The sequence below is a fragment of the Taudactylus pleione genome, unplaced genomic scaffold (genome assembly GCF_031769625.1).
Source record: "Taudactylus pleione unplaced genomic scaffold, aTauple2 ptg003050l, whole genome shotgun sequence".
Taxonomy (NCBI): Eukaryota; Metazoa; Chordata; class Amphibia; order Anura; family Myobatrachidae; genus Taudactylus; species Taudactylus pleione.
Genome location: NW_028287414.1, coordinates 1 through 17,473, shown reverse-complemented (window position 1 = coordinate 17,473; position 17,473 = coordinate 1). Strand labels below are relative to the sequence as shown.

General features: G+C 46.0%; 1 protein-coding gene across 1 annotated transcript; it reads right to left on the bottom strand.

Moving 5' to 3' along the window:
- Positions 1-603: 603 nt before the first annotated feature.
- Positions 604-9,992, bottom strand: LOC148430950 (DNA-directed RNA polymerase III subunit RPC1-like; the record flags this gene model as incomplete). Its single annotated transcript, XM_088466405.1, has 9 exons — positions 604-768; positions 855-947; positions 1,489-1,582; positions 1,836-2,006; positions 2,368-2,450; positions 4,239-4,325; positions 9,055-9,090; positions 9,451-9,564; positions 9,822-9,992. Coding segments are annotated over 9 exons (1,014 nt in total), but the record flags the coding sequence as incomplete, so codon positions are not given.
- Between the last annotated feature and the right edge of the window lie 7,481 nt (positions 9,993-17,473).

Here is a 17,473-nt window from a genome sequence, read left to right as displayed (position 1 = left end):
GGTGCGAGGCGCAGGTGGGTCTGGTCTGGGAGCAGTCTTCCTCCTTACAGGGCCCAGTCAGACTTTTCGCATGCGCAGAAATTTTCGATGCTTTGCACGGTCTCAAAGTGTAAGGACCTCTGGTCCTTTTCGATTCATTGCTGTTATGTGGCACTCTCTAGGCGTTTTATATATGGATCCCCAAGCGGTGGCTGGGAATCTGTCCAATCGTTGACGACGGGAAGCCACTACTTTCTCTTCGTCAATCTCCGCGGTTTCCTCAGGGTGGCTTAGGAGACTCCGGATTCAGATATCCCTTAGCACTGCCTAGCTTATGGTTGGTGAGTGGTGATCGCGGACCTGGGCTCGCACCATTTTATTTGTATTCTGTCCTGGATACACCATTGTGAAACATGCAGTTAACACATTTTGATTGTATACTCAGCAATTGTTAATGATGTGTATTCTACTATACCCACAAATGAGTGTGCTTGTTTCAATCTTTTTGTATACCCGTCATGCTTCAATAAAGAAAACTTTGATTTAAAAAATAAAAATAAAAAAATAAATGGATTTGCATGTATTCTTTATACACTTTGTTTCGCATATGAACATCACACTCACCTTAGGGAGCTCTTCTTTAAGTGACTGCAAGACATAGTACATAGAGCTTTTGTTGTTCTCTCTGGGTGTAACGCAAACAACTGCCTCACCATGAACTGCAATGTCTCCTGACTTCACACGCAGCTTAGACATGCAGATAGAGTATCTCACAGTCTCTGCATTCACCTGAAAAACAGAAATACAGTAGCACTTACAGTATATCCATGTAGTGAAGGCAAACTGAAGTCAAACAAACATCCAACTTCCCTCACCTCAAGCCTTAACAAGCGTATGCGTTCCAGTGATAGCTTCACCAGAAGAAAACAATCATCAGGAAGGAACACCTCTTCTATGTACTCTGATATCTGTAGGGAAAAATATGGAGATAAATGGTAAGGGTTGGGGAGAGGTAATAATTATGCAGTCAGGCGCTGTTATTACTGCACCCTCCTCAGTCAGTCCTGCAGGCCTTGTATTCTCATATATGCAGGCATGAGGACAATACCCTATTAGAGGTCTTTCATTTTGACCTGCACTTCAACACCAGCAATCCACATGTGACCATGGGTTCGAACAATTCACCTGACCAATCTCCAAAACTTGTACTTTATTGGAAAGCTGGCAGAAAGATTACAGATATTTCAGCAACTTACTGTAAAACCATTAAACATTTAAAACTGTGACAAGGTATAAGAAAGTGCTTATATTATTCTACAGCTTGCGGGCAGGACTCTCTTACCTCTATGTCCATCTGTTATTACCCAGTTTTGTTCTATTAATGTTGTTTGAAATTGTAAAGCACAATATAAAATGCTGCGCTATATAAAAACTAATAATAATTCTGCAGGAAACCAATAATAAATATATAAACAGAGGCAAGCATTCAGGGTAGCAAACACTGCTTACTTCTCCTAGTAAGGTCTTCTCAATCCTGCCTTTTACAAGACGTGCAAAGTCAGAGTTGTCATCTATGTCAAGCTGGGCAGTAATGATCGGTGTACTGTAATGATATTGAAGACCAGTATTAGTACATGCCTTATTTTAGCTTCTCTTCCCTGATTTCCAAGAAGGGGCAAACTGTATACGAAGTGTAGCACTTGTACTTGGGACAAGCTCAAAAAATTAACAACACTCTCCAAATCCAATTATTCTTAAAGTCAGACACCAAATACACACATTAAAAAGTTCACCCCAAAAGTGTCCATAATTCCCATGATGCAAACGTGAACAATTTGCTGTTATGCATCTCACACCTGATGTTCTTTGAAGCATTGATGATCTCCTTGATACGAGGCACACCCAGCGTGATGTTCATGGAAGCAACCCCAGCAAAATGAAACGTTTTCAGTGTCATCTGCGTTCCTGGCTCTCCGATGCTTTGAGCACAGAGGGCACCCACAGCAGATCCTGGCTCCATCTGAGCTCTGGTAAAGTAAATAAATCCATGACACTGACAAATACACAATCCATTAAAACATTCCAACATCATGGAGACACAAGATTACACACATTCAGAGGAGACCTCTAAAATGAAAGTAGCGTTATTTACTACAGCAGGCTTGTGCAACCTGTGCCACTCCAGGTGTTGTGAGACTACAAATCCCAGTGTATTTGCATGCAGCATGCTGGGGCATTCAGTTCTTGAACACCAGAAGAGCCACAGATTAGCCAGGCCAGCACTTTGAGGAAGAAATGGTCAAATGTAGTAAACAAAGTCACATATAGAATGTATTATTATAAAAGAGAAATAACTATGCATATTCAAAACGGCTTGATAACCATTACCTCATGTACTTATCCCGACACGTCTCTAAAAACTTTTCCAGCTGGGTGGGTGTGATCCTGTCAAGTTGGTATAAAACCCGAGGCTGCACAAGATTTAAACAGAGTAAGACAAATTCAATACATACGAAGGCAAAGTTATGCTGTTACGAAACATCTGTACAAGTCACAAAATAACACACAACTCGTGCCAGGAGCTACAGGATAGAAAGTGCTCTGTGTTGGGTGATTTGGGCAATTAAATTGTAAACTTCATCTACATACGTATGAGGCACCTCCAAGAATGATAGTTATTAAACAATGTGATGAATAGGTATTACAGCCAAATCTGAACATACAGATACAGGCTTCATGATTGTGTACAAGCTGCTGACATAAACTTGCCTTTGGGATATATGTCACAACTTCATTCCAAAGATGAAATAATTAATTTCTGAACCTAGTACAAAGTTCACAGTGTAGAGATACTTATCACAAAGAAGAGTCTGGGGTTATGTTAAACAATTTCATAAACATACAGGTGACACCATATGGTTTTACATTTTCTCCATCATAAATGCAGAGAAGCATTTATTTATATATATATATATATTTTTTTTTTTTAGGTTTTCATAATCTATTAGTTAAAGTTTTATAATGCTCTGGCTTGTGCTCTATTGTAGGATAGCACGTTGTGGTATTGCGATCGATCTGCAACATGTTGATGAATATCAATTGGAGTTTTGCTGATATACTTGTGTGTCACAGAATTTACATATATGCAATATACCAGTATGGTAAACATTTAACCTTTAAGATACTAACTACACTGTGCCCTCAGTCTGTTCTTTGATACAAATTGATATATATATGTGTGTGTGTGTGTGTGTGTAATATGTTTATATTTAGGTGTGTGATAAATACACTGAAATGTTTTCAAAATAGTTTGGCTTCTATTTTTAGGCTAAACTTGCCCAAAGTAAACATAGTCTGAGGTTCTATGCCCCAGACTTACAGTAAACTAACACAGTTTACTAAATGACTGCACTTTCAGCCTTTCTTTTTTCTATTGTTCGATTTAATTTACAGTAACCATTCCTACAAATGTGTCCTCGTACATTTAGCCTCAGTAAGCCATGTAGCAAGAGTGAGCCTCCAGGTCCTGTACGACTCGAACGTTGGCAGTAAATTGTGCTGATTAATTTGATATGTGATACTTGTATATCTGTGTGCGACTGAGTCTGTATACAAAGCTCAACGTAACGTGCCGTGGTAAAAAGATACAGCCGCAGCATTGTAGAATTTTGTATACAGATTCAGACTCGCCTACAGATATACAACAGTGTCACATATCATATCAATAAGCGCAGTCTCCTGGTGTGTCATAGCCGCATCACATTGCGACTAAGACACAATCGGGTGAAAGACATGAAAAAGATGCCCGGCACTAGCCAAGTCGCACGGGACCTAGTGCGCCAAGAGGGGCTGTTTGGAACGACCGCAGGAAAAAATGTATGTACAGTACAATTTCCCTGAAGGTCTATCCATCTGTTTTTTTCTTACTATTCACGAATAGCAAACACATTGCTGCAGGAATCTAACAGAGAACCTCCAGCACCTGTACTACAAAGGACAATACTGCACTTTTAGCAATTTTTTTTTTTCTGACTGCTTTCAGCATCGCTAAACAATTGTGTAGTATTAGGCCAAAAATGTTTTGCAGTGGGCAAAAAAATGTCAACCACTGGATCTAACAGTGGTGTTGTGTCTCTTGTTCTCCCAAAAATCTATACATTTAATGAAAACATACATTCAAGTTTTCTCATGCAGGAAAATTCTGCCCTAAATGAACATCATCAGGTGCTTCCAAATGGTTGTGTTAAAGGGCATATTACCTCTGTAGTGCCATTATCGTTGATTCCATATTTATCTCTGGTCTTCTTAATCTGCTCCGAAACTCCCTTCACAAATTTCCTGATTTCCTGAAGGATGATAGAAGAGAGCAACATGAATTGTTACCTTCTAGAATCTATCTGCTCCTGCATAGATATTACTGTGTTAACAAAACTAGTGCTAAAGTAGAAGCTGTGTGGAGTACACGGGAACAGGATTTGGTTCAAATATGTAAATGCTTCAGAAGGCTAGAGCCTAATGCGTCAATATTTTTATTCAGCAATACAGAAGATTAGGGAGCACGGCATCAATCCATCAGCAATGAGACAAGTAAGACATTCTTATCTGCAGAGTTAAAGAGACAGCCATGTAGTGAAAACAAAAGGACACAGCATATTCAGGGGTATGTATAAAACTGGAGGACAGTAATAAGGTGCAATAGTCTAGAGCAACCACCTAGATGTTTTCATTTCTAAGGTGTACAAGGAGTTTCTGGAATGCCCTCCTTATGTAAATGCCCCGGTCTACTGTGCTCAGAGTATCTAAGCTTGCTTTGACATTTTATTTTTTTCTCATCTTTACTAACATAGAAAGTATCCTTTACATAGACCTCGGATGTTAAATAGAAACCAACACATGCCAAGCAGAGTTTAGCGTAGAGTAATACCAGTGAAGCAGGCCACAAGCATATTTTGTGTTATCCTAACTGCTTCCTTATACTAAGTTTTCTAAAAATGTGTGTATTATAGGTGCCAAGTGGTCCTGTGGGCATCACCCTCATTAAAACATTTTCCATGGTGTTGATGTTTTCTTGCTCGTTCAATTTACCATCGGCTAGGTTTTGGACTCAGAGAAGATAAATGGTGTTTCTGTTATTTCTGTAGATTCTGTGTGTACAAAAGTGTGAGCCAACTGCAAGGTGGGATTAGAGGTGAGATCTACTTTCAATTAACACTTTTTCAGATTAACATTTTTTGCTTTTACATATCAGACGTGAGTGGAAGGGAGGCGACATCTGATACTCCATCATGCCTTTCTCATTGTGTCGGACACAGCATGCATCTAGCAAGTAGAAAGTGCACCCGGTCAGTCTTATCCAGCTAAATTCATACATGGCATTAAAAATCATGCCATTAAAACTAGTTCTTTCAGGCTCTGAGACAGTAGACACATCTAAAGAGGCTGTTTTAATCAAGAGATTCATCAGACCTGCATATCACGACTGTCTGTTGCAATTGGGGGTAATAGCTAACCGGTAGATGAGCTAGAGTGACCAACAATGCCACTAGAACTAAAATCATGCACGCACTACAACTCTAAATCACAAGCTGCTTCTTTACCTCTTCGCTCTTCAGGGTTCCCACCTTGTGTTAAGGGCATATTCCGACGTGATCACTCGCCACATTCCAACACCAATATCACTAATATCATAATGTGGTACCCAAACAAATTTCACACTGTTTTATTCCAGAAGACTTAGTATTTTCAGGATATACCATTAGTCTTTTTACTCACTCTAACACATCAAAAAGGGTTTTTTGTTTTTAACAGAAATTTCAAGAAAAGGGACCGAAAAGTAAAAAAAAAAAAAGTTTTCATCGTATAAATACCACAAATAGATACTTTGTGGTTCTGGTTTCATCAGTAATTCACCTTTCCAAAATAGTAAAAAGCAGGATTCTATGTGCAGGTTTTGATGAAAGAAAAATAATATCTACAGTTGAAATGAAAATGCATTTTTTTTACATTTCTGCTGTCTCGATTTAAAGGTTTCCCATGTGTAGGAAGAATACGGTAGCCCAACTAGGCCTGCCTGTCATTTTACATACTAGAAAACCTACCACATTAATAGAAACCACTTTTTTTATTTGACACAAGATGGGGAAGATATGGACTTTAGATCCCCTCCTAGCTGTGGAAAATCTTGTTGTGTAATGTTTCAGTTATTTCCTGGTGATCACCAGACAATAACTACTAAGGGGACACATTGTTTGAAAAAGAAGACTGTGCTCTATCAGGACAGGGTGCTCCCAGGTGTGTACGGGCCAGTATGGGGGAGGAGGGGTAAGGACACATTGTACCCCCCATCTATGGAAACTATTTTTTCCTGCAGCGATGGGCTATATTGCCTGGTGATCGCCAGGCAGTAGCTACTATGATTCTCCTCTTTCATATGTGAGCGACCCCACATTTACAGGTGTAATTATGAGCATGATAGGGCAATTCCCTCCCACCCATATACGGAAAAAAGAGTTATGGTATAATATACCTCAGTTAACTCTTTCTTCGAGGTCCATAGGATCTACCTTGGGGTATGTAGTTGGAGTGATCCATTGCACCAAACAGCTTTGAAGCTCCCAGCATGCACAGGTCCTCCTCCCTATATACCCCACCCCCAACCATTCAGTTTTTAAACAAGTCTAACGGCAAGAGACAGAAAGTGGAGAAGGAAGTACAATGTACCCAAGAAACACTCTCAGCACAAAGAGGGATTCAGTGATACAAAAAGAAAGGAACAGATCCCAACTGAGGCCAGATATGTCAGAGAGGGTGCCCTGTGGACCTCGAAGAAAAAGAGTTAACTGAGGTATGTTATACCATAACCCCGATTTTCTTCTTAAGGGTCCACATAATCTACCTTGGGGACGTCTTAAAGCAGTTCCCTTAAGGGTGGGGACGCTCCTGAGCAGAGAGTAGAATATGCAGCCCAAAGGAAGCATCCTGGGAGGCAAAAGTATCAAATGCATAGAATTTGATAAAGGTATGGATGGAAGACCAAGTGACCGCCTTGCACAGCTGTTCGGCCGAGGCGCCATTGGCCGCTCCATCAGAGCATGCCTGAGATAGCTTGAAATTACACCTTGAACAAGCAAACACTTTTTGTGATGCTTTAGCAGCTGCCCCTTTACCTGTCATGATGTTGTATACACACCCTCACACAGACAGAACAGAGGATCCTCACAGACAGATAAAGAGGAACCACTGGGTACAGAGGGAAAGGAGCCACTATATCACTCCCTAATGTAAACTCCCTCTCACTCAGCAGCCCAGAAGACACCCCAGTGTGCTCACCACCGCTAAACAGGAAGAATGCTGGAGTATATCTTACCACAGCTTGTCTGGATGCTGCTATGCAGAAGTGGTGTCTCTCAGTAGTAAGTGCCTGTGTAAAATGGTGCTGAAGAGAGAGCAGAGGGGCTGTACTGGCCCTCCCCCCGCTGGAAAGAGCCAACGAATGCGCTGCCTTGGCGTCTGACACACCGCCAAGGCAAGCTGGGAGACTCCGGCCACTTTTTCCCCTGCCAGGATACATTATAGTGGTCACCCTCTTCGTATTAGAGCCACACTGATTAAGGCGCCACTGGCTATCAGACAAGCGCTGTTAGGACGAGCAGCGCTGCTATAGCCGCCCCTCCTGGATTACTGGTTTTGCACGATGATCACACTGATTACCAGGCAATATCTCAGGGGGCATAGAGTTTGAAAGAGGGAGCTCCCCTCTTTCAAACAAGGATGTCACCATCTTTCTAGGTGCTGCGGTTGGGTAGATAGAGGGTCTTAAAAGTTCCATTCGTCCTCTGCAGCGAAGGGGTTACTATAACCAGGTTCTTAGTCATGTCACGAACAGATCTATTTCCAGGGACTACAGAACTAGATGAAGTACAGGAATACTGGAGGGGAGATGTATCAAGCCTTGGAGAAAGATAACTGGAGAAGTTGCCCAAAGCAACCAATCATCTTCTAAGTGGCAACTTCTCCACTTTAGCTCTCTCCGAGGCTTGATACATCTCCCCCGGGGACATCTAGATATCAAGAAGTATGGCATTAAGATCTCAAACAATCCCCAATAAAGGCCACCAAGAATGTCAGGACATAGCATTAGGGCCACCGAAAATGTTAGACTTATCTTATTACAGAAACTCTAACAGCATAGAAGGAATCAGTGATATATCAGGCCTGTTTATAATACAGCACATTCAAATCTGGGTGCTGAATAGCAAACTAGAGATTATTAATCACGAGACCTGAAACACATTCAGCAGGAGATCACCCAGATATGGGTTATTTATAACCCCCCCCCCGATTAAGCATAAACATAGTCATAGCAGTCATGACCAGCTGAGTGGACAGATCAATCCCAGGGTTCCAGAGATATCACCTCAACGATCTCAATCTTCTCTGGAACCCTGGAATCAACTGGACTATGATTTGGACTTTTATATCCTCCCTGGGATTGACTGCAGCGTTGGAGACATTGCAGGTGGACTATATACAGCCTATTTTTGTTTGCTCCTTGGACGCGAAGGATGGTGTTGGATTCAATTTGCCCACCATTCAGTAATTCCTTGCTGCTTAACATATTACATTGTTGGATACAGTGGAGGGCGTCCTAGGTCCTATTTTGACCACACGGGAACAGAGACATAGGTTTAATTACTTATATATCTTAATGGATTCTTTATGCTTATAAGGGTGCTAGCATTTTTAAGTACTATATGTGGTATATTTTGCACATTTCTTTTTTTATAAAAAAATGCAATTTGTTTAATTTTTAATCCGTCCATCTTTTTACTTTAGCACTGGTATTCCTGTGTTTTTGCTTTTAGTGTTTTGATTAATTAGGGAGTAACTACCCCTTATACTAGCTGCTTTGTGACAGCGCGTCCTATCAGATTATCTGCATTAATAAAATTTGTTGCAAGCAGACGTTCATTAGGGAATAAGCAATCAGTCACTGCTGGTTAGACATGTCATGGTGTAATCTAAGGACACAGATATAAACACAGGAGTGCAGGTCCCATTCCATGCTTCGGTTACCTCGTAATAATGTCTGTACCCTGTATCCGTGAGTGACTTGAAAATGAGAGAATGTCAGGAAAATAAACAATAAGAAAAAAGTGGTGTTTACACAAATGAATAGATTACGGGACAACCAAAGTCACTACGTAATGCTTAATATACAGCAGAAGAACTGGGATTATTCTAACGATGAATTAGGGATCAGTGACGACAAAAGCACCATTTGCTACTTTAACTGTTATAGATCACTATGGAAAGTCCTCTTAGTTATATTATCATCTACACTCAATGTCATGCCAACAGTGCAATCCACAGCTCCAATGTTTGTCAGGGTAAAGAGTCTTTTATACATTATATACAAAGCATATGGTTTATGTTATGTTCGCCTGAGCAGAGAACATGCTGTTACATTACCTGCAAATAAGAATCCTGGCATGAGAGAAACTCCGCCTTCTTCATGATTGACTCTGTGGTCAGAACAAGCTCATTTTTACTTAAGGCCGGTTCATCTGAGCAGGTATACACAGCCTAAGAAAGATGGGAAACAAAAGGTTATAATAGAAACTTAATAAGAAAAGATCATAGCTGGTGTTAATCTCCGCCACATTCTCCCGTAGCATTCTAATGAGATTGACAGAGTGAGTTGTCGTAAAATGTGAATTTTCCCACACTGACTACTATGTAGCATTTTAAAGCTTATGCGAATGATGTATGATTGAATACAAAAACAGTGTTTATAAATTCAAGCGTGACTGCAACTTTAGCCACATCCAAACTCATCTCACCTTTACATTGTCCAAGACCCTTTTAAACTCGAGAGGCTCATCCTTTCCTTCCATAGCTGCAGGGTCCAACCCATCTCCTCCATAAATGAACTGGATAATATCACCAGTGGAGCTCCTGACAGTCAGGTCATACTGGGAGCAGAGGTCCTCAAGAGATTTCACAAGACGCCTCTAGAGATCAAATCAATAATGTTTCTTTTGGAAGGAGCTCCTTACAGTGCATCTGGAAAGTATTCACAAAGCTTCACTTTTTCAACATTTTGTTAAGTTACAGCCTTATTCCAAAATCGAATAAATTAATTTTTGTCTTCAAAATTCTAACAAAAATACCCCATAATGACAACGTGTAAAAATTTTTTTTTTTACGATTTTTACAAATTTAATAAAAAAAAAAAAAAAAAAAAAAATCACACGTATATAAGTATTCACAGCCTTTGCTCAATACTTTGTTGATGCACCTTTGGCAGCAATTACAGCCTCAAGTATTTTTGAATATGATGCCACAAGCTTGGCACAGCTATCTTTGGGCAGTTTTGCCCATTCCTCTTTGCAGAACCTCTCAAGCTCCATCAGGTTGGATGGGAGGAGTCGGTGCACAGCCATTTTCAGATTTCTCCAGAGATGTTCAATCGGATTCAAGTCTGGGCTCTGGCTGGGCCACTCAAAGACATTCACAGAGTTGTCCTGAAGCCACTCCTTTGATATCTTGGCTGTGTGTTTAGGGTCGATGTCCTGCTGAAAGATGAACCATCGCCCCAGTCTGAGGTCAAGAGTGCTCTGGAGCAGGATTTCATACAGGATGTCTCTGTACATTGCTGCATTCATCTTTCCCTCTATCCTGACTAGTTTCCCAGTTCCTGCAGCTGAAAAACATCCCCACAGCATGATGCTGCTACCACCATGCTTCACTGTAGGGATGGTATTGGCCTGGTAATGAGCGGTGCCTGGTTTCCTCCAAACATAACGCCTGGCATTCACGCCAAAGAGTATAATCTTTGTCTCTCATGGTCCTTCAGGTGCATTTTGGCAAACTCCAGGCGGACTACCATGTGCTTTTTACTAAGGAGTGGCTTCCATCTGGCCACTCTACCATACAGGCCTGATTGGTGGATTGCTGCAGAGATGGTTGTCCTTCTGGAAGGTTCTCCTCTCTCCACAAAGGAATGCTGTAGCTCTGACACAGTGAGAATCGGGTTCTTGGTCACCTCCCTGACTAGGGCCCTTCTCCCACGATCGCTCAGTTTAGACGGCCGGCCAACTCTAGGAAGAGTCCTGGTGGTTCCGAACTTCTTCCATTTACGGATGATGGAGGCCATTGTGCTCATTGGGACCTCCAAAGCAGCAGATATTTTTCTGTACCCTTCCCCAGATTTGTGCCTTGAGACAATCCTGTCTCGGAGGTCTGCAGACAATTCCTTGGACTTCATGCTTGGTTTGTGCTCTGACATGCACTGTCAAGTGTGGAACCTTATATAGACAGGTGTATGCCTTTCAAAATCATATCCAATCAACTGATTTTACCACAGGTGGACTCAAATTAAGCTGTAGGAACATCTCAAGGATGATCAGTGGAAACAGGATGCACCTGAGCTCAATTTTGAGCTCCATGGCAAAGGCCGTGAATACTTATATACATGTGGGGTTTTTTTTACTTAAATTTGCAAAAATCTAAAAAAATATGAGATATGGTAAGAACTTACCCTTGTTATCTCTATTTCTACGAAGTCCATAGGGTTCCACAGGATACCTTGGGGTATAGGTGTGACGTCAGTCGCAGGGCACCAAAGAGTTAAGCTTTCAGCCTCCCAGGATGCACTAGGTCCCCCTCCTATACCCCGCCCCCAGGCCAAGGCACCTCAGTTAGTTACCAAGCCATAGGCCGGAGGAGGAGAAGGAAGAGAGAGAACAAAGATCTGGACACATACAAGAATCACATTCTCACCAGAGGGAGACGGAAAACCGGTGACCAGAGCAAAGCCCATCTGCAGCACAGGTGCGACAGGGCGGGAGTCCTGTGGAACCCTATGGACTTCGTAGAAATAGAGATAACAAGGGTAAGTTCTTACCATATCTCATATTTTCTACTTCAGGGTCCATAAGGTATCCACAGGATACCTTGGGGATGTCCCAAAGCAGTATCCTTTAAGGGTGGGGACGCTCCTGTGCAGAAAGGAGAATCCGCCGCCCGAAGGAAGCATCCTGAGAGGCGAAGGTGTCAAACCTGTAATACCTCACGAAGGTATGGACAGAAGACCACGTAGCAGCCTTGCAGATCTGAACTGCCGAGGCACCACGTCAAGCTGCCCACGAAGGACCCACAGACCTAGTGGAATGAGCCTTCAGAGAAGGAGGGACCGGTAGGCCTTCATGAAGATAAGCTTCAGAAATAGCCATACGGATCCAGGCTGCCAAAGTTTGCTTTGAAGCAGGCCAACCCTTTTTACAGAAGCCATAGAGGACAACAAAGCGTCCGACTTCCTAAACAAAGAAGTGCGGTCCACATAAGTCCTTAAGGCCCGCACAACATCCAAAGAGGCCTCACCCACGGAAAGACCCGGTGAGTTAAAGGCCGGAACAACTATTTCCTCGTTAACCTGAAACTGGGAAACAACTTTGGGGAGAAACTCGGGCCGAGTGCGGAGCACTGCCCTGTTCCCATGAAAAAAAAACCAAGAAAGGGGGTCTACAAGAAAGAGCCCCTAACTCAGAAACACGTCTGGCTGAAGCAACGGCCAGAAGGAAAACAGTCTTAGCTGTTAGCCATTTAATATCCACTGAGCCCAGTGGTTCAAACGGCGGTCCTTGGAGAGTCCTCAGGACCACAGCCAAATCCCAAGGCGCCACAGGTGGAACAAAGGGCGGCTGAATACGGAGAACACCTTGCATAAAGGTGCGCACATCCGGGATTGTAGCAATCCTACGGTGAAACCAGACAGATAGGGCCGAAACCTGTACCTTCAAAGAAGCAAGGCGAAGCCCATGATCTAGTCCCGCTTGCAGGAAGGCGAGAATCCGAGACAGACGAAACTCCCGCGGTGCATAACCTCTCGGTCGACACCACTGGAAGAACGTATGCCACAAGCGATGGTATATCCTCGCGGAAGACGGTTTCCGAGCTCGTAACATGGTACACAGCATAGAGCTGGCAAACCCCCAGGACCTCAGCATGGCCGTCTCAACAGCCACGCCGCCAAAGACAGCCGAGTCAGGTCCGGGTGAAGACAAGGACCCTGAGACAGAAGGTCCGGTCGTAGCGGCAACCGCAGAGGACTGTCCACGGACAGACCCTGAAGGTCTGAGAACCAGTGCCGTCTGGGCCACGCGGGAGCTATCAACAGGAGCGTCCCTCCTTCCTGTTTGAATTTCCGGATTACCCGTGGAAGAAGGGAGACCGGAGGGAACAGGTATGCGAACCTGAACGTCCACCGGACGGACAGAGCATCCACCAGAGACGCCCCTTCGTCTCTTGTGCGAGACCCGTACACCGGCAACTTGTTGTTGTGCCGGGACGCCATGAGGTCGATTTCTGGAAGACCCCACCTGTCCACCAGTAGTTGAAAAACGTCCGGGTGCAGGGACCATTCCCCTGGATGAACGTCCTGGCGACTTAGAAAGTCCGCCTCCCAATTTAGCACTCCCGGGATGAAGACCGCTGATATGGCCGGAAGATTGCGCTCCGCCCAAACCAGGATCCGAGAGACCTCTACGAGAGCCGCCCGACTGCGAGTTCCTCCTTGCCTGTTTATGTAGGCCACGGTGGTAGCATTGTCCGACTGGACCTGCACCGGGTGACCCTGGAGAAACCGCTGTGCCTGCAGGAGAGCATTGAAGACCGCACGGAGTTCCAAGATATTTATTGGAAGCTCCGCTTCTGTCGGTGTCCACCTGCCCTGGAACAAGTGTGGACCCGAAACTGCTCCCCAGCCCCGAAGACTGGCGTCCGTTGTCAACAGGACCCAATTTGGAACCCAGAACGGACGTCCCTTGTTGAGGTGGGTCATCTTTAACCACCACGCAAGGGACAGGCGAACCTCCGGGGTGAGCACAATCGTCTGGAACTTCAGAGACTGAGGCAGCCCGTTCCACTTGGACAGGATCAGGTGCTGCAGAGGTCTAGAGTGAAACTGGGCGTATTCCACCATGTCGAACACCGACACCATGGAGCCCAGTAACCTCATCGCCGAGTGTAAGGACACCCGGCGGCTGTGCAGACAACTGCGCACCCTTGACTGTAAAGCAGAGATCTTGTCCTCCGTCACGAAGATCCTTTGCTGTCCCGAGTCCAATAAGGCTCCAAGATGCAGAATCCTCCGAGACGGGATTAGAGTGGACTTCTGCCAGTTAATTAGCCAGCCGTGCCGTTGCAGCAGTGCAATGGTCAGGTCCAAGTGGTGTAACAGGAGCTCTGGAGATCCTGCCACCAATAACAGGTCGTCCAAGTACGGCAACATGCGGACTCCTTGCAGCCGCAGAGAAGCCGCCATGACCGCCATAGCGTCCTGTATGTCCAATGACACCATGTAGTCCCCAGGTTCCAGCGCCAGAATGATGGACCGTAGGGTCTCCATCCGAAACTTCGGGACCCGCAAAGACTTGTTGAGTGCTTTGAGGTTGAGAATCGGACGATATGACCCATTGGGTTTCTGTACCAAAAATAGATTTGAATAGAAACCCTGGCCCCTCTGGGAGAATGGAACAGGCACTATAACTCCAGCCTGGAGCATAGTGTGCAATACCTTCCGCAGCTCCGTAGCCTTGTTCCGGTCTGATGGTAGACCCGTGGTGAAGAATCGAGCCGGGGGTCTGTGCCGGAAGGAGAGGGCGTACCCGTGAGAGACCACCTCCAGAACCCAAGTGTCTGTCGTAGTGAACGACCAACACCGGGAGAACTGCAGCAGGCGGCCTCCCACCCTGGGATCCCCCAAGGGGAGACCCGGACCGTCAGGCCGCAGGCTTGTCATCTGGCTTGGGGGCCGGACGTCTGGTACTCCATGCCTGTTTCCGGGGCTTGCCCGATTTCTTAGGGCCAGCCTGTCGAGGAAACGACTGTGGTTTGGGCCTGCCCTGGGCCCTAGATGACCGAAAGGACGATGGTCCAGAACCAGAAGGAGCAGCGGCCGACGGGAGACAAACAGATTTGGCTGCCGCCAGCGTGGCCACAATCTTATCCAGATCCGGACCGAAGAGAACTTCTCCGGTAAACGGCAACGCTTCCAGACCTTTCTTGGATCTGCGTCCGCCTTCCAGGATCGCAGCCACAAGGTGCGACGAGCAGCTACCGCTGCTGAAGAAATTCTAGACACCAGAGTACTAATGTCTAGAGCCGCCTCGTTGATGTAGGTGGCCGAATCACGGAGATTGCCAATCAACTCCGCTTGTTCGGCCGGACAGTCGGATTCAAAAGAAGCCTCTAATGAATCCGCCCAGCGCTCCATCGCTCTGGCAACCCAGCAAATGGCCATAGCCGGCCGTGCTGCCCCCCCTGCAAGGGAATAAGCGGACTTCAGGCAGATTTCTACCTTGCGGTCCGTAGCATCCTTAAGGGAGGACATGGATGGCATCGGCAATGTGGCACTACGGACAAGACGGGTCACGTGAGAATCCACCTGTGGAGGGGATTCACACTTAGCAAAATAATTATCCGCGAACGGATAAGCCACCGCCAGGCGTCTCTGCGGCTGGTATCTTTTGCCAGGTTGTTTCCACGCCTCCTCTAAATGGTCCACCAACTGACCCGAAAGAGGAAAGACTGTGGCATCGCCCTTCACATCTTTGAAAAAGGCATACTTAGATTTAGCCGCTGGGGGAACTTCGTCCTCAATCACCAAGGCTGTGCGGACCGCCCGAATAAGTCCAGGAATATATACTTTGGACTTAGCATCAGCGTCCTTAGTATGGAAAGGTTCCTGATCGTAAGGATCCAGAATCTCCCCATCATCAGACGTCCCTTCGTCATCCTCATAAGGAGCGGACAGAGACGCCACCGGCCTTTTATGAGGCCGCATCACAGACTCCCCTTGCAATACATCCGACAAGTGCTGTAAAGAACTCGTCAGGGAGTTAACCCACGCTGGCTCCTGAGAACCCGGGAGCGGGGAAATAGGGAGACTGTGGGGTACCACCAATTGTCGTGGGAACCCCTGCATGGGTGACGACACCACAGACTGCTGGGACAAACCCATCGGAGTAAACGCGGGCTGCGGAGCTAACTGGCCCACTAAAGCTGTTAACGCCTGAGCGAAACAAGCCCAGGGCGGCTCCTGTACCGGTGCTGTAACCGTAATAGGCCGCGCCATGGACAACACTGCCGGCAAAGGCCCTCCGCGCTACCCTCCCCCTCCGCTAACGGTACTTTGCACGTGGTACACTGTAGCCGGAGGGGAAAATCACTTTCAGACATGATGGCACCACGTATGTGACCTCTCTCACCAATTAAGTATTAAATAGGCGAGAGACCACCCTGCAGCACCGCACCGCAAGGGCTTTAGCAGAAAGAACAGGGACAGTAATAAAGCTGACAGTTTAGTGAAGAATAGTTACAGGCAGCGCTAGCACAGTCACATACAATGCAGAGAAATAACAATTCCTGCACTAACAGCGCTGATCACTCAACTACACAGACACAGGGCCTGGTAGGACACAGCGCTGCATACACAGACCTGAGCCACAGCGGAGGAGAGGTATGCGGGGGGACCCAGACCACGATGCTTCCTTCCAGACTTCCAGCAGCGTTCACCATGCGTTGCAGAGAAGATGGCCGCCGAGGAGCAGAGAGAAGCTGGCCTGGGGGAGGAGCGCTGACACAGGACCAGTCAGCACAGTGCAGAGAGGGCTGTGTGCAGCGGGGGAGGCGCCGGCTGTGAGACAGGGAAGGCGCGCTCCCCTGGCATGCATTTAACCCCTGGGACGCCGCAGCGCTACCGCTCTGCTGCGGTCCGCTGTCCCAGGGGGTAGTGGAAGCGCAGGTTGGTCGCCTGGCTCCACGCTGCAGCCAGTCCCCAGGGAGCCCCCTGCCTGGGGACTTAGGACCATGTGATCAGCGGGGACCCACCGCGGGACCCCGCTGCTTACCTCTGTCCCCCTTGAATCCGGCCATGGTCCGGAGCATCTGGGGTCACCGCTAGCTGTGACCCCAGACGCCCACCAGCATCCCCGGATCAGTACCGGCGTTCTGGTACCGGCGGGGTGTAGGGAAGACAGCATGGACGTCAGGACTGACTGTCCATGCTGTTCATCCAGTTGTGCAGCCACAGCTGCATGAAGAATAAGCTTCAGGGGCTCTTCTAGCCCCCACTCCAACAGGTGCACCCGACTCCGGCCGGGCACCAAACTAAACTGAGGTGCCTTGGCCTGGGGGCGGGGTATAGGAGGGGGACCTAGTGCATCCTGGGAGGCTGAAAGCTTAACTCTTTGGTGCCCTGCGACTGACGTCACACCTATACCCCAAGGTATCCTGTGGATACCCTATGGACCCTGAAGTAGAAATTAACTTTTTACACATTATGGGTATTGTGTGTAGAATTTTAAGGACAAAAACTATTTTATTCCATTTTGGAATAAGGCTGTAACATCACAAAATGTGGAAAAAAATGAAGCGTTGTAAATACTTTCCGGATGCACTGTATATCGGGTATGATAATAATAGAACAGAC